The sequence below is a fragment of the Oncorhynchus gorbuscha genome, unplaced genomic scaffold (genome assembly GCF_021184085.1).
Source record: "Oncorhynchus gorbuscha isolate QuinsamMale2020 ecotype Even-year unplaced genomic scaffold, OgorEven_v1.0 Un_scaffold_2201, whole genome shotgun sequence".
NCBI classification, from domain to species: domain Eukaryota; kingdom Metazoa; phylum Chordata; class Actinopteri; order Salmoniformes; family Salmonidae; genus Oncorhynchus; species Oncorhynchus gorbuscha.
The window spans coordinates 10,001-37,602 of NW_025746770.1; the positions used below are offsets into that span (position 1 = coordinate 10,001).

At 38.2% G+C, this 27,602-nt stretch overlaps 1 protein-coding gene and 1 pseudogene across 3 annotated transcripts in view; one reads left to right on the forward strand and one right to left on the reverse strand.

Annotated features, from left to right (window-relative positions):
- LOC124025147 overlaps positions 1 to 13,763 on the reverse strand; it is a 20,603-nt pseudogene extending 6,840 nt beyond the window's left edge.
- A 6,533-nt stretch (positions 13,764 to 20,296) lies between these two features.
- Positions 20,297 to 27,602, forward strand: part of LOC124025146 (transmembrane protein 114-like) — a 44,072-nt gene continuing 36,766 nt past the window's right edge. The window contains exons 1-2 of one of the 3 annotated variants that reach the window (XM_046338809.1): positions 20,300 to 20,592; positions 25,087 to 25,164. In XM_046338809.1, the coding sequence (XP_046194765.1) occupies positions 20,412 to 20,592; positions 25,087 to 25,164 (259 nt within the window). In that variant the 5' untranslated portion in view covers positions 20,300 to 20,411. Of the gene's footprint in view, positions 20,593 to 25,086; positions 25,165 to 27,602 lie in introns of all 3 variants that reach the window. The other 2 variants (XM_046338811.1, XM_046338810.1) reach the window with 2 other exon arrangements.

Genomic DNA, 27,602 nt, shown 5'->3' on the forward strand with positions numbered 1-27,602 from the left:
TATAACATCTACAATAGTTAGTCATGTCTCTATCTCAGACTGACAGGTATAACATCTACAATAGTTAGTAATGTCTCTATCTCAGACTGACAGGTATAACATCTACAATAGTTAGTAATGTCTCTATGTCAGACTGACAGGTATAACATCTACAATAGTTAGTCATGTCTCTATCTCAGACTGACAGGTATAACATCTACAATAGTTAGTCATGTCTCTATCTCAGACTGACAGGTATAACATCTACAATAGTTAGTCATGTCTCTGTCTCAGACTGACAGGTATAACATCTACAATAGTTAGTTAGTCATGTCTATCTCAGACTGACAGGTATAACATCTACAATAGTTAGTTAGTCATGTCTCTATCTCAGACTGACAGGTATAACATCTACAATAGTTAGTAATGTCTCTATCTCAGACTGACAGGTATAACATCTACAATAGTTAGTAATGTCTCTATCTCAGACTGACAGGTATAACATCTACAATAGTTAGTCATGTCTCTATCTCAGACTGACAGGTATAACATCTACAATAGTTAGTTAGTCATGTCTCTATCTCAGACTGACAGGTATAACATCTACAATAGTTAGTCATGTCTCTATCTCAGACTGACAGGTATAACATCTACAATAGTTAGTTAGTAATGTCTCTATCTCAGACTGACAGGTATAACATCTACAATAGTTAGTAATGTCTCTATCTCAGACTGACAGGTATAACATCTACAATAGTTAGTTAGTCATGTCTCTATCTCAGACTGACAGGTATAACATCTACAATAGTTAGTTAGTCATGTCTCTATCTCAGACTGACAGGTATAACATCTACTATAGTTAGTCATGTCTCTATCTCAGACTGACAGGTATAACATCTACAATAGTTAGTCATGTCTCTATCTCAGACTGACAGGTATAACATCTACTATAGTTAGTCATGTCTCTATCTCAGACTGACAGGTATAACATCTACTATAGTTAGTCATGTCTCTATCTCAGACTGACAGGTATAACATCTACAATAGTTAGTTAGTCATGTCTCTATCTCAGACTGACAGGTATAACATCTACAATAGTTAGTCATGTCTCTATCTCAGACTGACAGGTATAACATCTACTATAGTTAGTCATGTCTCTATCTCAGACTGACAGGTATAACATCTACTATAGTTAGTCATGTCTCTATCTCAGACTGACAGGTATAACATCTACTATAGTTAGTCATGTCTCTATCTCAGACTGACAGGTATAACATCTACAATAGTTAGTCATGTCTCTATCTCAGACTGACAGGTATAACATCTACAATAGTTAGTAATGTCTCTATCTCAGACTGACAGGTATAACATCTACAATAGTTAGTCATGTCTCTATCTCAGACTGACAGGTATAACATCTACAATAGTTAGTCATGTCTCTATCTCAGACTGACAGGTATAACATCTACAATAGTTAGTTAGTCATGTCTCTATCTCAGACTGACAGGTATAACATCTACAATAGTTAGTCATGTCTCTATCTCAGACTGACAGGTATAACATCTACTATAGTTAGTTAGTCATGTCTCTATCTCAGACTGACAGGTATAACATCTACAATAGTTAGTCATGTCTCTATCTCAGACTGACAGGTATAACATCTACTATAGTTAGTCATGTCTCTATCTCAGACTGACAGGTATAACATCTACAATAGTTAGTCATGTCTCTATCTCAGACTGACAGGTATAACATCTACAATAGTTAGTTAGTCATGTCTCTATCTCAGACTGACAGGTATAACATCTACAATAGTTAGTTAGTCATGTCTCTATCTCAGACTGACAGGTATAACATCTACAATAGTTAGTTAGTCATGTCTCTATCTCAGACTGACAGGTATAACATCTACAATAGTTAGTAATGTCTCTATCTCAGACTGACAGGTATAACATCTACAATAGTTAGTTAGTCATGTCTCTATCTCAGACTGACAGCTATAACATCTACAATAGTTAGTTAGTCATGTCTCTATCTCAGACTGACAGGTATAACATCTACAATAGTTAGTTAGTCATGTCTATCTCAGACTGACAGGTATAACATCTACAATAGTTAGTTAGTCATGTCTCTATCTCAGACTGACAGGTATAACATCTACAATAGTTAGTAATGTCTCTATCTCAGACTGACAGGTATAACATCTACAATAGTTAGTAATGTCTCTATCTCAGACTGACAGGTATAACATCTACAATAGTTAGTTAGTCATGTCTCTATCTCAGACTGACAGGTATAACATCTACAATAGTTAGTCATGTCTCTATCTCAGACTGACAGGTATAACATCTACAATAGTTAGTCATGTCTCTATCTCAGACTGACAGGTATAACATCTACAATAGTTAGTTAGTAATGTCTCTATCTCAGACTGACAGGTATAACATCTACAATAGTTAGTAATGTCTCTATCTCAGACTGACAGGTATAACATCTACAATAGTTAGTCATGTCTCTATCTCAGACTGACAGGTATAACATCTACAATAGTTAGTCATGTCTATCTCAGACTGACAGGTATAACATCTACAATAGTTAGTAATGTCTCTATCTCAGACTGACAGGTATAACATCTACAATAGTTAGTCATGTCTCTATCTCAGACTGACAGGTATAACATCTACAATAGTTAGTTAGTCATGTCTCTATCTCAGACTGACAGGTATAACATCTACAATAGTTAGTCATGTCTCTATCTCAGACTGACAGGTATAACATCTACAATAGTTAGTTAGTCATGTCTCTATCTCAGACTGACAGGTATAACATCTACAATAGTTAGTCATGTCTCTATCTCAGACTGACAGGTATAACATCTACAATAGTTAGTAATGTCTCTATCTCAGACTGACAGGTATAACATCTACAATAGTTAGTCATGTCTCTATCTCAGACTGACAGGTATAACATCTACAATAGTTAGTTAGTCATGTCTCTATCTCAGACTGACAGGTATAACATCTACAATAGTTAGTTAGTCATGTCTCTATCTCAGACTGACAGGTATAACATCTACAATAGTTAGTTAGTCTCTATCTCAGACTGACAGGTATAACATCTACAATAGTTAGTCATGTCTCTATCTCAGACTGACAGGTATAACATCTACAATAGTTAGTCATGTCTCTATCTCAGACTGACAGGTATAACATCTACAATAGTTAGTTAGTCATGTCTCTATCTCAGACTGACAGGTATAACATCTACAATAGTTAGTTAGTCATGTCTCTATCTCAGACTGACAGGTATAACATCTACAATAGTTAGTCATGTCTCTATCTCAGACTGACAGGTATAACATCTACAATAGTTAGTTAGTCATGTCTCTATCTCAGACTGACAGGTATAACATCTACAATAGTTAGTCATGTCTCTATCTCAGACTGACAGGTATAACATCTACAATAGTTAGTTAGTCATGTCTCTATCTCAGACTGACAGGTATAACATCTACAATAGTTAGTCATGTCTCTATCTCAGACTGACAGGTATAACATCTACAATAGTTAGTAATGTCTCTATCTCAGACTGACAGGTATAACATCTACAATAGTTAGTTAGTCATGTCTCTATCTCAGACTGACAGGTATAACATCTACAATAGTTAGTAATGTCTCTATCTCAGACTGACAGGTATAACATCTACAATAGTTAGTTAGTCATGTCTCTATCTCAGACTGACAGGTATAACATCTACAATAGTTAGTTAGTCATGTCTCTATCTCAGACTGACAGGTATAACATCTACAATAGTTAGTAATGTCTCTATCTCAGACTGACAGGTATAACATCTACAATAGTTAGTCATGTCTCTATCTCAGACTGACAGGTATAACATCTACAATAGTTAGTCATGTCTCTATCTCAGACTGACAGGTATAACATCTACAATAGTTAGTTAGTCATGTCTCTATCTCAGACTGACAGGTATAACATCTACAATAGTTAGTCATGTCTCTATCTCAGACTGACAGGTATAACATCTACATATAGTTAGTCATGTCTCTATCTCAGACTGACAGGTATAACATCTACAATAGTTAGTCATGTCTCTATCTCAGACTGACAGGTATAACATCTACAATAAGTTAGTCATGTCTCTATCTACAATATCTACAATAGTTAGTCATGTCTCTATCTCAGACTGACAGGTATAACATCTACATGTCTCTAAGGTATAACATCTTAGTTAGTCATGTCTCTATCTCAGACTGACAGGTATAACATCTACAATAGTTAGTCATGTCTCTATCTCAGACTGACAGGTATAACATCTACAATAGTTAGTCATGTCTCTATCTCAGACTGACAGGTATAACATCTACAATAGTTAGTCATGTCTCTATCTCAGACTGACAGGTATAACATCTACAATAGTTAGTTAGTCATGTCTCTATCTCAGACTGACAGGTATAACATCTACAATAGTTAGTCATGTCTCTATCTCAGACTGACAGGTATAACATCTACAATAGTTAGTCATGTCTCTATCTCAGACTGACAGGTATAACATCTACAATAGTTAGTCATGTCTCTATCTCAGACTGACAGGTATAACATCTACAATAGTTAGTCATGTCTCTATCTCAGACTGACAGGTATAACATCTACATATAGTTAGTCATGTCTCTATCTCAGACTGACAGGTATAACATCTACAATAGTTAGTCATGTCTCTATCTCAGACTGACAGGTATAACATCTACAATAGTTAGTTAGTCATGTCTCTATCTCAGACTGACAGGTATAACATCTACAATAGTTAGTCATGTCTCTATCTCAGACTGACAGGTATAACATCTACAATAGTTAGTTAGTCTCTATCTCAGACTGACAGGTATAACATCTACAATAGTTAGTCATGTCTCTATCTCAGACTGACAGGTATAACATCTACAATAGTTAGTCATGTCTCTATCTCAGACTGACAGGTATAACATCTACAATAGTTAGTTAGTCATGTCTCTATCTCAGACTGACAGGTATAACATCTACAATAGTTAGTTAGTCATGTCTCTATCTCAGACTGACAGGTATAACATCTACAATAGTTAGTCATGTCTCTATCTCAGACTGACAGGTATAACATCTACAATAGTTAGTTATGTCATGTCTATCTCAGACTGACAGGTATAACATCAGACTGACAGGTATAACATCTACTATAGTTAGTTAGTCATGTCTCTATCTCAGACTGACAGGTATAACATCTACAATAGTTAGTCATGTCTCTATCTCAGACTGACAGGTATAACATCTACAATAGTTAGTTAGTCATGTCTCTATCTCAGACTGACAGGTATAACATCTACAATAGTTAGTCATGTCTCTATCTCAGACTGACAGGTATAACATCTACAAGTTAGTTAGTCATGTCTCTATCTCAGACTGACAGGTATAACATCTACAATAGTTAGTAATGTCTCTATCTCAGACTGACAGGTATAACATCTACAATAGTTAGTTAGTCATGTCTCTATCTCAGACTGACAGGTATAACATCTACAATAGTTAGTTAGTCATGTCTCTATCTCAGACTGACAGGTATAACATCTACAAATAGTTAGTCATGTCTCTATCTCAGACTGACAGGTATAACATCTACAATAGTTAGTCATGTCTCTATCTCAGACTGACAGGTATAACATCTACAATAGTTAGTTAGTCATGTCTCTATCTCAGACTGACAGGTATAACATCTACAATAGTTAGTTAGTCATGTCTCTATCTCAGACTGACAGGTATAACATCTACAATAGTTAGTCATGTCTCTATCTCAGACTGACAGGTATAACATCTACAATAGTTAGTAATGTCTCTATCTCAGACTGACAGGTATAACATCTACAATAGTTAGTCATGTCTCTATCTCAGACTGACAGGTATAACATCTACAATAGTTAGTAGTCATGTCTCTATCTCAGACTGACAGGTATAACATCTACAATAGTTATGTCTCTATCTCAGACTAGGTAATGTCTCTATCTCAGACTGACAGGTATAACATCTACAATAGTTAGTCATGTCTCTATCTCAGACTGACAGGTATAACATCTACAATAGTTAGTCATGTCTCTATCTCAGACTGACAGGTATAACATCTACAATAGTTAGTCATGTCTCTATCTCAGACTGACAGGTATAACATCTACAATAGTTAGTCATGTCTCTATCTCAGACTGACAGGTATAACATCTACAATAGTTAGTTAGTCATGTCTATCTCAGACTGACAGGTATAACATCTACTATAGTTAGTCATGTCTCTATCTCAGACTGACAGGTATAGGTATAGTCATGTCTCTATCTACTATAGTCTACAATAGTTAGTCATGTCTATCTCAGACTGACAGGTATAACATCTACAATAGTTAGTTAGTCATGTCTCTATCTCAGACTGACAGGTATAACATCTACAATAGTTAGTCATGTCTCTATCTCAGACTGACAGGTATAACATCTACAATAGTTAGTTAGTCATGTCTCTATCTCAGACTGACAGGTATAACATCTACAATAGTTAGTTAGTCATGTCTCTATCTCAGACTGACAGGTATAACATCTACTATAGTTAGTCATGTCTATCTCAGACTGACAGGTATAACATCTACAATAGTTAGTCATGTCTCTATCTCAGACTGACAGGTATAACATCTACTATAGTTAGTTAGTCATGTCTCTATCTCAGACTGACAGGTATAACATCTACTATAGTTAGTTAGTCATGTCTCTATCTCAGACTGACAGGTATAACATCTACAATAGTTAGTCATGTCTCTATCTCAGACTGACAGGTATAACATCTACAATAGTTAGTCATGTCTCTATCTCAGACTGACAGGTATAACATCTACAATAGTTAGTCATGTCTCTATCTCAGACTGACAGGTATAACATCTATGTCTCTATCACTGACAGGTATAACATCTACAACAGTTAGTCATGTCTCTATCTCAGACTGACAGGTATAACATCTACAATAGTTAGTTAGTCATGTCTCTATCTCAGACTGACAGGTATAACATCTACAATAGTTAGTCATGTCTCTATCTCAGACTGACAGGTATAACATCTACAATAGTTAGTTAGTCATGTCTCTATCTCAGACTGACAGGTATAACATCTACAATAGTTAGTTAGTCATGTCTCTATCTCAGACTGACAGGTATAACATCTACAATAGTTAGTCATGTCTCTATCTCAGACTGACAGGTATAACATCTACAATAGTTAGTTAGTCATGTCTCTATGTCAGACTGACAGGTATAACATCTACAATAGTTAGTTAGTCATGTCTCTATCTCAGACTGACAGGTATAACATCTACAATAGTTAGTCATGTCTCTATCTCAGACTGACAGGTATAACATCTACAATAGTTAGTTAGTCATGTCTCTATCTCAGACTGACAGGTATAACATCTACAATAGTTAGTTAGTCATGTCTCTATCTCAGACTGACAGGTATAACATCTACAATAGTTAGTTAGTCATGTCTCTATCTCAGACTGACAGGTATAACATCTACAATAGTTAGTCATGTCTCTATCTCAGACTGACAGGTATAACATCTACAATAGTTTAGTCATGTCTCTATCTCAGACTGACAGGTATAACATCTACAATAGTTAGTTAGTCATGTCTCTATCTCAGACTGACAGGTATAACATCTACAATAGTTAGTCATGTCTCTATCTCAGACTGACAGGTATAACATCTACAATAGTTAGTCATGTCTCTATCTCAGACTGACAGGTATAACATCTACAATAGTTAGTCATGTCTCTATCTCAGACTGACAGGTATAACATCTACAATAGTTAGTAATGTCTCTATCTCAGACTGACAGGTATAACATCTACAATAGTTAGTCATGTCTCTATCTCAGACTGACAGGTATAACATCTACAATAGTTAGTTAGTCATGTCTCTATCTCAGACTGACAGGTATAACATCTACAATAGTTAGTCATGTCTCTATCTCAGACTGACAGGTATAACATCTACAATAGTTAGTCATGTCTCTATCTCAGACTGACAGGTATAACATCTACAATAGTTAGTTAGTCATGTCTCTATCTCAGACTGACAGGTATAACATCTACAATAGTTAGTAATGTCTCTATCTCAGACTGACAGGTATAACATCTACAATAGTTAGTCATGTCTCTATCTCAGACTGACAGGTATAACATCTACAATAGTTAGTATGTCTCTATCTCAGACTGACAGGTATAACATCTACAATAGTTAGTCATGTCTCTATCTCAGACTGACAGGTATAACATCTACAATAGTTAGTCATGTCTCTATCTCAGACTGACAGGTATAACATCTACAATAGTTAGTAGTTAGTCATGTCTCTATCTCAGACTGACAGGTATAACATCTACAATAGTTAGTCATGTCTCTATCTCAGACTGACAGGTATAACATCTACAATAGTTAGTAATGTCTCTATCTCAGACTGACAGGTATAACATCTACAATAGTTAGTAATGTCTCTATCTCAGACTGACAGGTATAACATCTACAATAGTTAGTAATGTCTCTATCTCAGACTGACAGGTATAACATCTACAATAGTTAGTCATGTCTCTATCTCAGACTGACAGGTATAACATCTACAATAGTTAGTCATGTCTCTATCTCAGACTGACAGGTATAACATCTACAATAGTCTGGAACAGGGATGGGAAACTGATGGGAAATGGGCCATAAAAAAGTGGCGGAGAGATTTAGCTGTTTATTTTATTACTACTTTGCTGCAATTCTACAACATTCTGCTACAGGGTATAAGAACTGTCTACTGTTTTTAATATGATATCTGAGTGAGATTGACTGAACAAAATCAATAGCGTTAGTCATGCTCCTCAGACTGACAGGCAATTCAACCATTGATATACTACAAGTTTACAAAGCTGTCCTATCTAGACTAACTGACCAATATAACTAACTGACCAATATAACTAACTCACCAATATAACTAACTGACCAATATAACTAACTGACCAATATAACTAACTGACCAATATAACTAACTCACCAATATAACTAACTGACCGATATAACTAACTGACCGATATAACTAACTCACCAATATAACTAACTCACCGATATAACTAACTCACCGATATAACTAACTCACCAATATAACTAACTCACCAATATAACTAACTGACCAATATAACTAACTGACCAATATAACTAACTGACCAATATAACTAACTCACCAATATAACTAACTGACCAATATAACTAACTGACCGATATAACTAACTGACCAATATAACTAACTCACCAATATAACTAACTGACCAATATAACTAACTGACCAATATAACTAACTGACCAATATAACTAACTGACCAATATAACTAACTCACCAATATAACTAACTCACCAATATAACTAACTGACCAATATAACTAACTGACCAATATAACTAACTGACCAATATAACTAACTCACCAATATAACTAACTCACCAATATAACTAACTGACCGATATAACTAACTGACCGATATAACTAACTGACCGATATAACTAACTGACCGATATAACTAACTGACCGATATAACTAACTGACCAATATAACTAACTGACCAATATAACTAACTGACCAATATAACTAACTCACCAATATAACTAACTCACCAATATAACTAACTGACCAATATAACTAACTGACCAATATAACTAACTCACCAATATAACTAACTGACCAATATAACTAACTGACCAATATAACTAACTGACCAATATAACTAACTCACCAATATAACTAACTCACCAATATAACTAACTCACCAAATATAACTCAAAAAAACAAGTACCAAATAACTGAGAAGATAATTGAGTGACTGTCATATAACTAAAACACTGCTGATGTACAACCACATTTCTAAATAATGCCGAGAGAGATAATTGAGTGACTGTCACAAGAAGAGAAACACTGCTGATGCACAAACACATTTCTAAATAATGCTGAGAGAGATAATTGAGTGACTGTCAGTGGCTGTCATAAGAACAGAAACCCTGCCGATGCACAACCACATTTGTATATTGGACCTTGGTGTATTCTACCATTCTATTGACCCACTGGCCATAAAACATCTACAGGACAACAATCAAATGAAGGCAGTACAACACAGAGGGAAGGTTTGACTGTAATAACTGTGGTGATGTGGAGGTGAGATGTAGAAGGGAAGGTTTGACTGTAATAACTGTGGTGATGTGGAGGTGAGATGTAGAAGGAAGGTTTGACTGTAATAACTGTGGTGATGTGGAGGTGAGATGTAGAAGGGAAGGTTTGACTGTAATAACTGTGGTGATGTGGAGGTGAGATGTAGAAGGGAAGGTTTGACTGTAATAACTGTGGTGATGTGGAGGTGAGATGTAGAAGGGAAGGTTTGACTGTAATAACTGTGGTGATGTGGAGGTGAGATGTAGAAGGGAAGGTTTGACTGTAATAACTGTGGTGATGTGGAGGTGAGATGTAGAAGGGAAGGTTTGACTGTAATAACTGTGGTGATGTGGAGGTGAGATGTAGAAGGGAAGGTTTGACTGTAATAACTGTGGTGATGTGGAGGTGAGATGTAGAAGGGAAGGTTTGACTGTAATAACTGTGGTGATGTGGAGGTGAGATGTAGAAGGGAAGGTTTGACTGTAATAACTGTGGTGATGTGGAGGTGAGATGTAGAAGGGAAGGTTTGACTGTAATAACTGTGGTGATGTGGAGGTGAGATGTAGAAGGAAGGTTTGACTGTAATAACTGTGGTGATGTGGAGGTGAGATGTAGAAGGGAAGGTTTGACTGTAATAACTGTGGTGATGTGGAGGTGAGATGTAGAAGGGAAGGTTTGACTGTAATAACTGTGGTGATGTGGAGGTGAGATGTAGAAGGGAAGGTTTGACTGTAATAACTGTGGTGATGTGGAGGTGAGATGTAGAAGGGAAGGTTTGACTGTAATAACTGTGGTGATGTGGAGGTGAGATGTAGAAGGAAGGTTTGACTGTAATAACTGTGGTGATGTGGAGGTGAGATGTAGAAGGGAAGGTTTGACTGTAATAACTGTGGTGATGTGGAGGTGAGATGTAGAAGGGAAGGTTTGACTGTAATAACTGTGGTGATGTGGAGGTGAGATGTAGAAGGGAAGGTTTGACTGTAATAACTGTGGTGATGTGGAGGTGAGATGTAGAAGGGAAGGTTTGACTGTAATAACTGTGGTGATGTGGAGGTGAGATGTAGAAGGGAAGGTTTGACTGTAATAACTGTGGTGATGTGGAGGTGAGATGTAGAAGGGAAGGTTTGACTGTAATAACTGTGGTGATGTGGAGGTGAGATGTAGAAGGGAAGGTTTGACTGTAATAACTGTGGTGATGTGGAGGTGAGATGTAGAAGGGAAGGTTTGACTGTAATAACTGTGGTGATGTGGAGGTGAGATGTAGAAGGGAAGGTTTGACTGTAATAACTGTGGTGATGTGGAGGTGAGATGTAGAAGGGAAGGTTTGACTGTAATAACTGTGGTGATGTGGAGGTGAGATGTAGAAGGGAAGGTTTGACTGTAATAACTGTGGTGATGTGGAGGTGAGATGTAGAAGGGAAGGTTTGACTGTAATAACTGTGGTGATGTGGAGGTGAGATGTAGAAGGGAAGGTTTGACTGTAATAACTGTGGTGATGTGGAGGTGAGATGTAGAAGGGAAGGTTTGACTGTAATAACTGTAGTGATGTGGAGGTGAGATGTAGAAGGGAAGGTTTGACTGTAATAACTGTGGTGATGTGGAGGTGAGATGTAGAAGGGAAGGTTTGACTGTAATAACTGTGGTGATGTGGAGGTGAGATGTAGAAGGGAAGGTTTGACTGTAATAACTGTGGTGATGTGGAGGTGAGATGTAGAAGGGAAGGTTTGACTGTAATAACTGTGGTGATGTGGAGGTGAGATGTAGAAGGGAAGGTTTGACTGTGGTGATGTTTGACTGACCTGCGTGGTACCTCTAAATCTCCATCTTCATCCAGGGGTGGTTCTACCCCTCCGTCCTCATCCCTGTCTACCCCTGTTCACTCCTCCGTCAGCCCCTCGGTCCTCATCCCTGTCCACTCCTCCGTCAGCCCCTCCGTCCTCATCCCTGTCCACTCCTCCGTCAGCCCCAGTCTCACTCTCCTTAGCATCTCCCCTTCCACTCTCCTCCTGGGTGTGCGGTCTAACTCTTCCCTCTGCAGGGGGAACCGAGGTCACAGGTGCGCTGCTTCGTTCCGTCCCACAGGATTCTGAACCGGGAGATGAACACTAAACACACAGGCTGCGTTTAGACAGGCACCCCAATTCTGATCTTGTTTTCACTCATTGCTATTTTGACCAATCAGATCAGCTCTGAAACAGATCGGACGTGAAAGATCTGATGTGATTGGTAAAAAGACCAATTATTGGGGGGAAAACTACCAGAACTGTGCTTCCTGTGTAAACACAGCAATAGAGGATTGGGACACAGTTCCGTTCACATTCAGGAAAGACCTACATTGAAACTAAATTAAAACATTTTCATAATTTAATTTTGTGTCATTTCACACACCCACACCCCTCCAGTACCTGGTTGTCCTACGCGGTTGAGGCGTGCCATGAGGTGGCGAGTTGGGCAGCAACAGGTGAACGTCAGACAGCACCGTGTCATAATGGAAGGTGATCTGGTCCATGGCTCACCCTGCATGTCATCTACCTGCCTGCAGCACACCTGGGGAAAACACACACACACACACACACACACACACACACACACACACACACACACACACACACACACACACACACACACACACACACACACACACACACACACACTTTTAAGAGCTTAAACTACCAAATGGGCTGTATTTCAGGTGAAATAAAGTCTGTCTCTGTTATCTGTTAGACAGGTGAAATAAAGCCGTTATCTGTTAGACAGGTAAAACACAGCCTGTCCCGGGAACACAGAACTAAAAGACGAGGACAACAGCAACCCTCAGCCAGAGGCCATCTGCAGCTCAGCAAAGTGTCCTCTCCAGCATCACAGTGAGCTGTTGTAGCAGCAATCCGCCTCATAGCTGGGAAAAGCACCAAGTGACGTCGCCATAGCGACCGACCAAGGTGTGTTGACGACCCTGTATTCATTATGTCAACAAGAGACATCATAAATGGTTCTTAGAAACACAATCTTCTTGGTCGGTGTGGCTAAAAATGTATGTTGTTATGCCCTGCAGTTATAGTAGCCAACGTTACTTATAACTGTTAGCGGTCACTCGCCTTTCCCAGTGGTAGTTAGCTAACTTTTCTAGCCAGAAGCTGTCAATGAAAATGCTGCCAAGACGTGTGTCTGGTAAACATGTTTTCATTTGGTCAAATAAACTAGCCTTTTCTCTACGGTGGGAACTTCTGACAAACGTAACTGAATGGGTGGGAGGGAACCTGCTAGAAACAGCTAGCTTGATGCTAGCTACTCTGATAATGAATGACTTGGCCAGGTCCAGGGGCAGACTAACTAACTAACTAAATAACTAACTAACTCACTAACAACGACGCTAGCTAAACGAGGCACATTTAAATGAAACACTTCCAACACCTGACATTCAATACAGTCTAATAACATAAACACGCATTTCATTCACTCTGAGCTTACAACGACGACGCGCAGATTGTCTCAAAATATCAGCCGTTCAGAAATAACACTAGACGTACAGAATTACAGGCGGTGCCGCATTATTATTTCACCCACCAACAAAGGAAACAAAAGCCATTCAAAACGTTCCGTGTGCTACACGCATCTAGAAATCACTCAATATGTAAACCTGCTCCGAAAGAATTTAAATGGCATTTGGATTAGAATTCAAATTGAAACATAGTTAGAATTTCACTTAGATTGTGATTAAATATCTACATGTGTGTGTTGTAGACACTTTTCCTCACTCAAATAATTACATTTCTAAAACTCTGATTAAATTAACATAATGTGTTCAACACTAGTCAGGATCCCTACTGTGAACCATGGTGGTGGCAGCATCATGCTGCGGGGATGTTTTTCAGGGGCAGGGACTGGGAGACTAGTCAGGATCCCTACTGTGAAGCATGGTGGTGGCAGCTTCATGCTGTGGGGATGTTTTTCAGGGGCAGGGACTGGGAGACTAGTCAGGATCCCTACTGTGAAGCATGGTGGTGGCACCCTAACCCTAACCCTAACCCTAACCCTACAGAGATGAGGTCATCATTCAAAAATTATGTTAACCACTATTATTGCACATAGAGTGAGTCCATGCAACTCATTATTGAACTTGTTAAGCACATGTTTTACTCCTGAACTTATTTAGGCGTTTCCATAACAACGGGGTTGAATACTTATTGACTCAAGACATTTGAGATTTTAATTGAATAAATGTGTTTAAAAAAAATGTCTAATAACAGAATTCCACTTTGACATTATGGGGTAAATGTAATCCATTTTAAATGTAATACAACGACGTGTGGGGAAAGCCACGGTGTGTGAACCCTTTCTGAAGGTGCTGTATGCACCTGGTCCTAATGAACTTTAGTCAATGATCGATACATGTGTCTTTGCTATATTGTTTCAGAGATTTTAACAGTTATTGTGTTGAGTTACATAGCTTTTTAAAATTTTATTTTTTACTTCTCTTTGTTTAGTAAATGATTGAATGGTCCCTAATCCCATTGGGAATGACACCAAATCCTAGATGTATCAGACACCAAGGTCACATCTATGATGGTTTGAGTGGCGTTACGTACTCTAGTGGGCTATTTTATCAGTTGAAGCAAATCAAACCCCCGTCAAAAGGTAAATGGAAACTTTCATAACGGTTTTGTCTTTGACTTGAGTGGTTGTGTTAAAATCACCAATCAAAACATTTACATTGAAGATCTAAACATTTAGAGAAAGGTTTCTCCAGCGCTGGGTAAAAGTCATTCTGATTGGCTGGTCTGTAGCATGCCTCCTCCAGCGCTGGGTAAAAGTCATTCTGATTGGCTGGTCTGTAGCATGCCTCCTCCAGCGCTGGGTAAAAGTCATTCTGATTGGCTGGTCTGTAGCATGCCTCCTCCAGCGCTGGGTAAAAGTCATTCTGATTGGCTGGTCTGTAGCATGCTTCCTCCAGCGCTGGGTAAAAGTCATTCTGATTGGCTGGTCTGTAGCATGCTTCCTCCAGCGCTGGGTAAAAGTCATTCTGATTGGCTGGTCTGTAGCATGCTTCCTCCAGCGCTGGGTAAAAGTCATTCTGATTGGCTGGTCTGTAGCATGCTTCCTCCAGCGCTGGGTAAAAGTCATTCGGATTGGCTGGTCTGTAGCATGCTTCCTCCAGCGCTGGGTAAAAGTCATTCGGATTGGCTGGTCTGTAGCATGCCTCCTCCTGCGCTGGGTAATAGCCATTCTGATTGGCTGGTCTGTAGCATGCATCCTCCAGCACTGGCTAAAAGTCATTCTGATTGGCTGTTCTGTAGCATGCCTCCTCCAGCGCTGGGTAAAAGTAATTCTGATTGGCTGGTCTGTAGCATGCTTCCTCCAGCGCTGGGTAAAAAAAAGTCATTCTGATTGGCTGGTCTGTAGCATGCATCCTCCAGCGCTGGGTAAAAGTCATTCTGATTGGCTGGTCTGTAGCATGCCTCTTCCTGCGCTGGGTAAAAGTAATTCTGATTGGCTGGTCTGTGGCATGCCTCCTCCAGCGCTGGTTATATCTTGTCTCAGAGAAACACACAATCAATTTGAGAGATGGTACGGTCCATACATGTCTCAGAGAAACACACAATCAATTTGAGAGATGGTACGGTCCATACATGTCTCAGAGAAACACACAATCAATTTGAGAGATGGTACGGTCCATACATGTCTCAGAGAAACACACAATCAATTTGAGAGATGGTACGGTCCATACATGTCTCAGAGAAACACACAATCAATTTGAGAGATGCATGTCAGAGAAACACACAATCGGTCCATACATGTCTCAGAGAAACACATAATCAATTTGAGAGATGGTACGGTCCATACATGTCTCAGAGAAACACAGAATCAATTTGGTGAAGAAGCCCAGTGTGGAGTTCCTGGGTTGCCGTGGTTACACGGGGTCTGCGGTTCTGAGGCCGGATGGACGTACAGCCAAATTCTCGAAAATGACATTGGAGGTGGAGAGGTGGAGAGAAATTAACATTACATTCTCTGGCAGCAGCTCTGGTGGACATTTCTGCTGTTGGCCTGCTAATTTCACGCTCCTCAAAACTTGAGACATCTGTGGCATTATGTTGTGTGACAGCACAAGGTGCACCTGTAATGACCATACTGTTTAATCAGCTTCTTGGTATGCCACACCTGTCAGGTGGATGGATTATCTTGACAAAATGAGAGATGCTCACTAACAGGGATGTAAAACAAATGTGTGCAGAACATTTGAGAGGAATAAGCTTTTTTTTTGGGGATTTCTAGGATCTTTTAATTCAGCTCATGAAACATGGGACCAACACTTTACATGTGCGTTTGTACATTTGTTCAGTGTATATTCCTGCACACATATGGCAGACAGATGATGGTCAGAGCACGTCTTTGGAGCCTCTGAGCCAGAGCAGTGTGTATTAACCCTGCTGTAGGACTCATTGCAGCCAGCACTAGCAGGTCAAATAAATGGCAAAAAAAATCAAAAATACATATTTTGTAAAACCCATAGAGATAGATAGAGGACTAATCTTTGTGTCTGTGCCATTATAGCGTCTGTGACAGCTTGGGCAGCTGCTTAGATATAGATAGAGGACTCATCTTTGTGTCTGTGCCATTATAGCGTCTGTGACAGCTTGGGCAGCTGCATAGAGATAGATAGAGGACTCATCTTTGTGTCTGTGCCATTTTAGCGTCTGTGACAGCATGGGCAGCTGCATAGAGATAGATAGAGGACTCATCTTTGTGTCTGTGCCATTTTAGCATCTGTGACAGCATGGGCAGCTGCATAGAGATAGATAGAGGACTCATCTTTGTGTCTGTGCCATTTTAGCGTCTGTGACAGCATGGGCAGCTGCATAGAGATAGATAGAGGACTCATCTTTGTGTCTGTGCCATTTTAGCGTCTGTGACAGCATGGGCAGCTGCATAGAGATAGATGAGGACTCATCTTTGTGTCTGTGCCATTATAGCATCTGTGACAGCTTGGGCAGCTGCTTAGAGATAGATAGAGGACTCATCTTTGTGTCTGTGCCATTTTAGCTGTCTGTGACAGCTTGGGCAGCTGCATAGAGATAGATAGAGGACTCATCTTTGTATCTGTGCCATTATTATTGACACGGTCTGTGAACTGTGTTGTGCACGTTTGCACGTTTGGTGATACTACTATCGATACTACTAGTGATAGTACTGATACTACTATTGATACTACTGATACTACTAGTGATACTACTAGTGATACTACTGATACTACTATTGATACTAGTGTTACTACTAGTGATACTACTAGTGATACTACTATTGATACTACTGATACTACTAGTGATACTACTACTGATACTACTATTGATACTACTGATACTACTGTTGATACTAGTGATACTACTAGTGATACTACTGACACTACTATTGATACTAGTGATACTATTGATACTATTGATACTACTATTGATACTAGTGATACTACTAGTGATACTAGTGATACTAGTGATACTACTATTGATACTAGTGATACTATTGATACTACTGTTGATACTAGTGATACTACTGTTGATACTAGTGATACTACTAGTGATACTAGTGTTACTACTATTGATACTACTGATACTACTATTGATACTAGTGATACTATTGATACTACTGATACTACTATTGATATTAGTGTTACTACTATTGATACTAGTGATACTATTGATACTACTGATACTACTATTGATACTAGTGTTACTACTATTGATACTAGTGATACTACTAGTGATACTCGTGATACTACTATTGATACTACTGATACTACTATTGATACTAGTGTTACTACTATTGATACTAGTGATACTACTAGTGATACTACTGATACTACTATTGATACTAGTGTTACTACTATTGATACTAGTGATACTACTAGTGATACTAGTGATGCTACTAGTGATACTAGTGATACTACTAGTGATACTAGTGATACTACTAGTGATACTAGTGATACTGCTATTGATACTACTAGTGATACTAGTGATACTACTAGTGATACTAGTGATACTACTAGTGATACTAGTGATACTACTATTGATACTAGTGATACTACTAGTGATACTAGTGATACTGCTATTGATACTACTAGTGATACTAGTGATACTACTAGTGATACTACTGATACTACTATTGTTACTAGTGATACCACTAGTGATACTAGTGATACTACTAGTGATACTAGTGATACTACTAGTGATACTAGTGATACTACTAGTGATACTAGTGATACTGCTATTGATACTACTAGTGATACTAGTGATACTACTATTGTTACTAGTGATACTACCAGTGTTACTACTGATACTACTAGTGATACTAGTGATACTACTAGTGTTACTACTGATACTACTAGTGATACTAGTGATACTAGTGATACTACTGATACTACTATTGTTACTAGTGATACTACTATTGTTACTAGTGATACTACTAGTGATACTAATGATACTACTAGTGATACTACTGATACTACTATTGTTACTAGTGATACTACTATTGTTACTAGTGATACTACTAGTGATACTAGTGTTACTACTATTGATACTACTGATACTACTATTGATACTACTGATACTACTTAGTGTTACTACTATTGATACTAGTGATACTATTGATACTACTGATACTACTAGTGATACTAGTGATACTGCTATTGATACTACTAGTGATACTAGTGATACTACTAGTGATACTACTATTGTTACTAGTGATACAACTAGTGATACTAGTGATACTACTAGTGATACTACTGATACTACTATTGTTACTAGTGATACAACTAGTGATACTAGTGATACTACTATTGATACTAGTGATACTAGTGATACTAGTGTTACTACTGATACTACTATTGATACTAGTGTTACTACTGATGTTGCTGATACAGACACAGAGATCATAACGAACATTCAAAATGCACATTGTCTGTCCCACGCTACCCTCATCTGGCCCATGATGGTACTACACCCTACTGATCGACCGTCTGGTAGGACAGGGTTTTCCAAACTTGTTCCTGGCCCACCCTCTGGGTCCTGGGCCCCTCTTGGTCCTGTACCTCCCCCACACACACGTTTATGTTTATGTTTCCCCTTGCCTTGGTTATTTAAATCAGCTGTGGGGTGCTAGAGGAAAAACCTAAACGTGCACAGAGGGGCCCATGGGACTGAGTTTGGGAAACCCTGTGGTAGGTAGACTACTTCAGTACCAGACCAGGACACAGAGATACACCTCCACTCCACAGACGGCAGATACACAGTCTGACATAGAGACAGTCCACTACAGCTCCATCTCTTTATCTTTCACCCCTGTATACTTCTCTTATTCACCCTCTTCCACTGTGTGTTTGACACTCTGATCTCTCACTCTGTTCCTCTCTCTCTCTCTCTCTGTTCCTCTCTCTCTCTCTCTGTTCCTCTCCCTCTCTGCCTCTCTCTCTCTCTCTGTTCCTCTCTCTCTCTCTCTGTTCCTCTCCCTCTCTGCCTCTCTCTCTCTCTCTCTGTTCCTCTCCCTCTCTGTTCCTCTTTCTCTCTGTTCCTCTCTCTCTCTCTCTCTGTTCCTCTCCCTCTCTGTTCCTCTTTCTCTCTGTTCCTCTCTCTCTCTCTGTTCTCTCTCCCTCTCTCCTCTCCCTCTCTCTCTGTTCCTCTCTCTCTCTCTCTGTTCCTCTCTCTCTGCCTCTCTCTCTCTCTCTCTCTGTTCCTCTCCCTCTCTGTTCCTCTTTCTCTCTGTTCCTCTCTCTCTCTTTCCTCTCTCTCTCTCTCTCTCTCTCTCTCTCTCTCTCTCTCTCTCTCTCTCTCTCTCTCTCTCTCTCTCTCTCTCTGTTCCTCTCTCCCTCTCTTTCTCTCTCTCTCTGTTCCTCTCTCTCTCTTCTTGTACTTTTCTCTCTCCCTCTGTGTTTCTCTTCTGTCCTCTCTCCTCCTTCCTCTCTCTTCTTGTCCTCCTCCTCTATCCCTCTCTCTGTGTTTCTCTCCATTTCCCTCTCTTTTCTCTCTCCTCCTCTCTCTCTCTCTCTTCTTGTCCTCCTACTCTCTCCCTCTGTGTTTCTCTTCATTTCTCTTTCTCACTCCCTCATGCTCTGTACACCTCTTTCTTTCTCGCTCTGATTTGCCTCACCAGGTCTATCACTCTCTCTGTTTCTCTCTCCTCTCTCCTCTCCTCTTCTCAGTATGGTGAGGATGACTCTGGGAGCTCTGGCACTTTTTGTAGCTGTGTGTGGAGTGTCAGTTTTTGTGTTGCTGGGGGTGGCCATAGGGACAGACTACTGGTACCTGATAGATGTCGCTCAGAGGGAAAACATCTCCAACCTCTCTCTCAACTCACACTCAGGACTGTGGAGGACCTGCAACTGTAAGTCACTGCGTCTTACTTTTCTTCTAGCAGGGAGTCAGATACTGGTCCTTTGTGGCTTAGTGTGACCATCTGTAGCTCAGCTGGTACAGCATGGTACTACCAGGTTATAACATGTATAGTGTAGTCCCCTGTAGCTCAGCTGGTACAGCATGGTACTACCAGGTTATAACATGTATAGTGTAGTCCACTGTAGCTCAGCTGGTACTACCAGGTTATAGCATGTATAGTGTAGTCCCCTGTAGCTCAGCTGGTACAGCATGGTACTACCAGGTTATAACATGTATAGTGTAGTCCCCTGTAGCTCAGCTGGTACAGCATGGTACTACCAGGTTATAACATGTATAGTGTAGTCCCCTGTAGCTCAGCTGGTACTACCAGGTTATAACATGTATAGTGTAGTCCCCTGTAGCTCATCTGGTACTACCAGGTTATAACATGTATAGTGTAGTCCCCTGTAGCTCAGCTGGTACTACCAGGTTATAACATGTATAGTGTAGTCCTCTGTAGCTCAGCTGGTACTACCAGGTTATAACATGTATAGTGTAGTCCTCTGTAGCTCAGCTGGTACTACCAGGTTATAACATGTATAGTGTAGTCCCCTGTAGCTCAGCTGGTACTACATGGCTTTAAGATGCTTTGGATAAGTGTCAGCTAAAGTTTCTATTATCAGACATTCTATTATCAGACATTCTATTATCAGATATTCTATTATCAGATATTCTATTATCAGATATTCTATTATCAGATATTCTATTATCAGACATTCTATTATCAGACATTCTATTATCATGTATTCTATTATCAGATATTCTATTATCAGACATTCTATTATCATGTATTCTATTATCAGACATTCTATTATCAGACATTCTATTATCATGTATTCTATTATCAGACATTCTATTATCAGACATTCTATTATCAGACATTCTATTATCATGTATTCTATTATCATGTATTCTATTATCAGACATTCTATTATCATGTATTCTATTATCAGACATTCTATTATCAGACATTCTATTATCATGTATTCTATTATCAGACATTCTATTATCAGACATTCTATTATCAGACATTCTATTATCATGTATTCTATTATCATGTATTCTATTATCAGACATTCTATTATCAGACATTCTATTATCAGATATTCTATTATCAGACATTCTATTATCAGACATTCTATTTTCAGACATTCTATTATCAGACATTCTATTATCAGACATTCTATTATCATGTATTCTATTATCAGATATTCTATTATCAGACATTCTATTATCATGTATTCTATTATCAGATATTCTATTATCAGACATTCTATTATCAGACATTCTATTATCAGACATTCTATTATCAGACATTCTATTATCATGTATTCTATTATCATGTATTCTATTATCAGACATTCTATTATCAGACATTCTATTATCATGTATTCTATTATCAGACATTCTATTATCAGACATTCTATTATCAGACATTCTATTATCATGTATTCTATTATCATGTATTCTATTATCAGACATTCTGTTATCAGACATTCTATTATCATGTATTCTATTATCAGACATTCTATTATCAGACATTCTATTATCAGACATTCTATTATCAGACATTCTATTATCATGTATTCTATTATCAGACATTCTATTATCAGACATTCTATTATCAGACATTCTATTATCAGACATTCTATTATCAGACATTCTATTATCAGACATTCTATTATCATGTATTCTATTATCAGACATTCTATTATCAGACATTCTATTATCAGACATTCTATTATCAGACATTCTATTATCAGACATTCTATTATCAGACATTCTATTATCATGTATTCTATTATCAGACATTCTATTATCAGACATTCTATTATCAGACATTCTATTATCAGACATTCTATTATCAGACATTCTATTATCAGACATTCTATTATCAGACATTCTATTATCATGTATTCTATTATCAGACATTCTATTATCAGACATTCTATTATCAGACATTCTATTATCATGTATTCTATTATCAGACATTCTATTATCAGACATTCTATTATCAGACATTCTATTATCAGACATTCTATTATCATACATTCTATTATCAGACATTCTATTATCAGACATTCTATTATCAGACATTCTATTATCAGACATTCTATTATCAGACATTCTATTATCAGATATTCTATTATCAGACATTCTATTATCAGATATTCTATTATCAGATATTCTATTATCAGACATTCTATTATCAGATATTATATTATCAGACATTCTATTATCAGATATTCTATTATCAGACATTCTATTATCAGATATTATATTATCAGACATTCTATTATCAGACATTCTATTATCAGACATTCTATTATCAGTATTCTATTATCAGATATTCTATTATCAGACATTCTATTATCAGATATTCTATTATCATGACATTCTATTATCAGACATTCTATTATCAGATATTATATTATCAGACATTCTATTATCAGACATTCCTATTATAGACATTCTATTATCAGACATTCTATTATCAGATATTCTATTACCAGACATTCTATTATCAGACATTCTATTATCAGATATTATATTATCAGACATTCTATTATCAGACATTCTATTATCAGACATTCTATTATTAGACATTCTATTATCAGACATTCTATTATCAGACATTCTATTATCAGACATTCTATTATCAGACATTCTATTATCAGACATTCTATTATTATCAGACATTCTATTATCAGACATTCTATTATCAGACATTCTATTATCAGACATTCTATTATCAGACATTCTATTATCAGATATTATATTATCAGACATTCTATTATCAGACATTCTATTATCAGACATTCTATTATCAGATATTCTATTATCAGACATTCTATTATCAGACATTCTATTATCAGATATTCTATTATCAGACATTCTATTATCAGACATTCTATTATCAGATATTCTATTATCAGACATTCTATTATCAGATATTATATTATCAGACATTCTATTATCAGACATTCTATTATCAGACATTCTATTATCAGACATTCTATTATCAGATATTATATTATCAGAGACATTCTATTATCAGACATTCTATTATCAGACATTCTATTATCAGACATTATATTATCAGACATTATATTATCAGACATTATATTATCAGACATTCTATTATCAGACATTCTATTATCAGACATTATATTGAGCCCCAGGTCTCTTTTACAAATAAAACCCCTTTCTCTGCTGTTCTGTTCTTTAGTCCTTGTCCTGTGCAAGTGTTTTGTTCCAACCCAGCACTAATACAGCTGATTCAACTTATTAGACTTATCGTAATGACACATTGATTACGTGGAACAGGTGTATTAGTACTGGGCTGGAACAAAAACAGTCAATGTAACAATGTCATAACATAAAAGTCAACCTAGGCTAGGACTGCTGTGGTGTTTGAAACAGACTGACATCCAGGCTAGGACTGCTGTGGTGTTTAGAAACAGACTGACATCCAGGCTAGGACTGCTGTGGTGTTTTGGAAACAGACTGACATCCAGGCTAGGACTGCTGTGGTGTTTTGAAACAGACTGACATCCAGGCTAGGACTGCTGTGGTGTTTAGAAACAGACTGGGAGGAAATGAGGGGGAGGAGATGAGGGGAGGGGAGGAGATGAGGAGATGAGGAGAGGAGATGAGGGGAGGAGATGAGGGGAGGAGATGAGGGGAGGAGATGAGGGAGAGGAGATGAGGGGAGAGGAGATGAGGGGAGGAGATGAGTGAGAGGAGATGAGGGGAGGAGATGAGGAGGAGGAGATGAGGGAGAAGATGGGGAGGAGGAGATGAGGGAGATGAGGGAGGAGATGAGGAGAGGAGATGAGGGAGAGGAGAATAGGGGGGAGATGAGGGGAGGAGATGAGGGGGAGAGGAGAATAGGGGGAGGAGATGAGGGGAGGAGATGAGGGAGAGGATATGAGGGAGATGAGATGAGGGAGAAGAGATGAGGGGAGGAGAATAGGGGGAGAAGATGAGGGGAGGAGATGAGGGGAGGAGATGAGGGGGAGGAGATGGGGGGAGGAGATGAGGAGAGGAGATGAGGGGAGAGGAGAATAGGGGAGGAGATGAGGGGAGGAGATGAGGGAGGAGATGAGGGAGAGGAGATGAGGGGAGGAGATGAGGGAGAGGAGAATAGGGGGAGGAGATGAGGGAGAGGAGATTAGGGGGAGGAGATGAGGGAGAGGAGATGGGGAGAGGAGATGAGGAGAGGAGATGAGGGAGAGGAGATGAGGGAGAAGAGATGAGGGGAGGAGATGAGGAGAGGAGATGAGGGAGAAGAGATGAGGGGAGGAGAATAGGGGGAGAAGATGAGGGGGAGGATATGAGGGGGAGGGGAATAGGGGGAGAAGATGGGGGGAGGATATGAGGGGGAGGGATGAGGGAGGGAAGATGTGATTGGCTGATCCATGTGTTCTGTCTTCTCTCCCAGCCCAGAAGCTCTGTCAGCCATTCGTCAACCCGTTTGAAGGCGGACAAAACCTCACAGACTCTTACAGACAACTTTTAAGTAAGAACAGTTACAGTAACTAAAGCAATTATCATTATCATCATCTTCATCATTACCATGGTTACCACCTTTTGGGCAGTATTTTGCTGTGTGTTAATGTAAGATATATTGGTGAGTATTTAGCCGTGTTTAAATGTAAGATATATTGGTGAGTATTTAGCCGGGTTTAAATGTAAGAATTTTTACATTTTAAAATGTTACATTTATTTGTACAAATTATAACAAATTGTAAGGCTAAAATGTCTTGAGTCAATAAGTATTCAACCCCGTTGTTATGGAAACGCCTAAATAAGTTCAGGAGTAAAAATGTGCTTAACAAGTCACAGAATAAGTTGCATGGACTCACTGTGTGTAATAATAGTGTTTAACATAATTTTTTAATGACTACCTCATCTTTGTACCCCACACATACAATTATCTCTAATGTCCCTCAGTCAAGCAGTGAATTACAAACACAGATTCAACCACAAAGATCAGGAAGGTTTTCCAATGTTTAACAAAGTAAGGCTCCTATTGGTTGATGGGTAAAAATGATAAAAGCAGACATTGAAAATCCCTTTTGAGCCTCTGGTGAAGTTAATAATTACACTTTGGATGGTGTATCAATACACCCAATCAATACAACTCAGTTGCCGGAGAGACCCATGGTGACTTTAAAACATGGCTGTGATAGGGAGAACACTGAGGATGGATCAACAACATTGTAGTTACTCCTCAATACTAACCTAACTGACAGAGTTTAATGGCTGTGATAGGAGAACACTGAGGATGGATCAACTACATTATAGTTACTCCACAATACTAACCTCACTGACAGAGTTTAATGGCTGTGACTGGTGAAAACTGAGGATAGATCAAAACATTGTAGTTACTCCACAATACTAACCTAACTGACAGAGTGAAAAGAAGGAAGCCTGTACAAAATAAAAACATGGATCCTGTTCGCAACAAGGAAAAGAAAGTAAAAAAACTGCAAATAATGGGGCAAAGAAATTAACTTTATGTCCTGAACACAAAGTTTTGTGTTTGAGGCAAATCCAATACAACTCATTACTGAGTTACTGAGTATCACACATATTTTCAAGCATAGTGGTGGCTGCATCATGTTATGGGTATACTTGTCATAGTTAAGGGCTGGAGAGTTTTTCCAGATAAAAAAAACATGATAAAATGGAGCTAAATCCTCAAGGAAAACTTGGTTCTGTCTGTTTTCCACCAGACACGGACTTGAATACACCAATAACCTCAAGGCCAAATCTACACTGGTGTTGTTTACAAAGAAGACAGTTTTGACTCAGATCTACTTGAAAAGCCATGGCAAGTCTGGAAAATGGTTGTCGAGCAATGATCCACATCCAATTTGACAGAGATCAAAGAATTTTGATAAGAATTTTGGGGAAGGTATTGAACAATCCATGTATTCTATTATCAGATATTCTATTATCAGACATTCTATTATCAGACATTCTATTATCAGACATTCTATTATCAGACATTCTATTATCAGACATTCTATTATCAGACATTCTATTATCAGACATTCTATTGTCAGACATTCTATTGTCAGATATTCTATTATCAGACATTCTATTATCAGACATTCTATTATCAGACATTCTATTATCAGACATTCTATTGTCAGATATTCTATTATCAGACATTCTATTATCAGACATTCTATTATCAGATATTCTATTATCAGACATTCTATTATCAGACATTCTATTGTCAGATATTCTATTATCAGACATTCTATTATCAGACATTCTATTACCAGACATTCTATTATCAGACATTCTATTATCAGACATTCTATTGTCAGATATTATATTATCAGACATTCTATTATCATGTATTCTATTATCAGATATTCTATTATCAGACATTCTATTATCAGACATTCTATTATTAGAGATTTACCCAGAAACACTCACAGCTGTAATCGCTGCCAAATGTGCTTCTACAAAACACTTTATTTTATTTAACCTTTATTTAAATAGGCAAGTCAGTTAAGAACAAATTCTTAATTATAATGACGGCCTACCAGAAGACAAAAGACCTCCTGTGGGGACGGGGCTGGGATTCAAAATAAATAATAAAATAAAAACATATAAATATAGGACAGAACACACATCACAACAAGAGAGACAACACAACACTGCATAAAGAGAGACCTAAAAACAACGACATAACAAGGCAGCAACACTACATGACAACACAGCATGGTAGCAACACTACATGACAACACAGCATGGTAGCAACACTACATGACAACACAGCATGGTAGCAACACTACATGACAACACAGCATGGTAGCAACACTACATGACAACACAGCGTGGTAGCAACACTACATGACAACACAGCGTGGTAGCAACACTACATGACAACACAGCGTGGCAGCAACACTACATGACAACACAGCATGGTAGCAACAC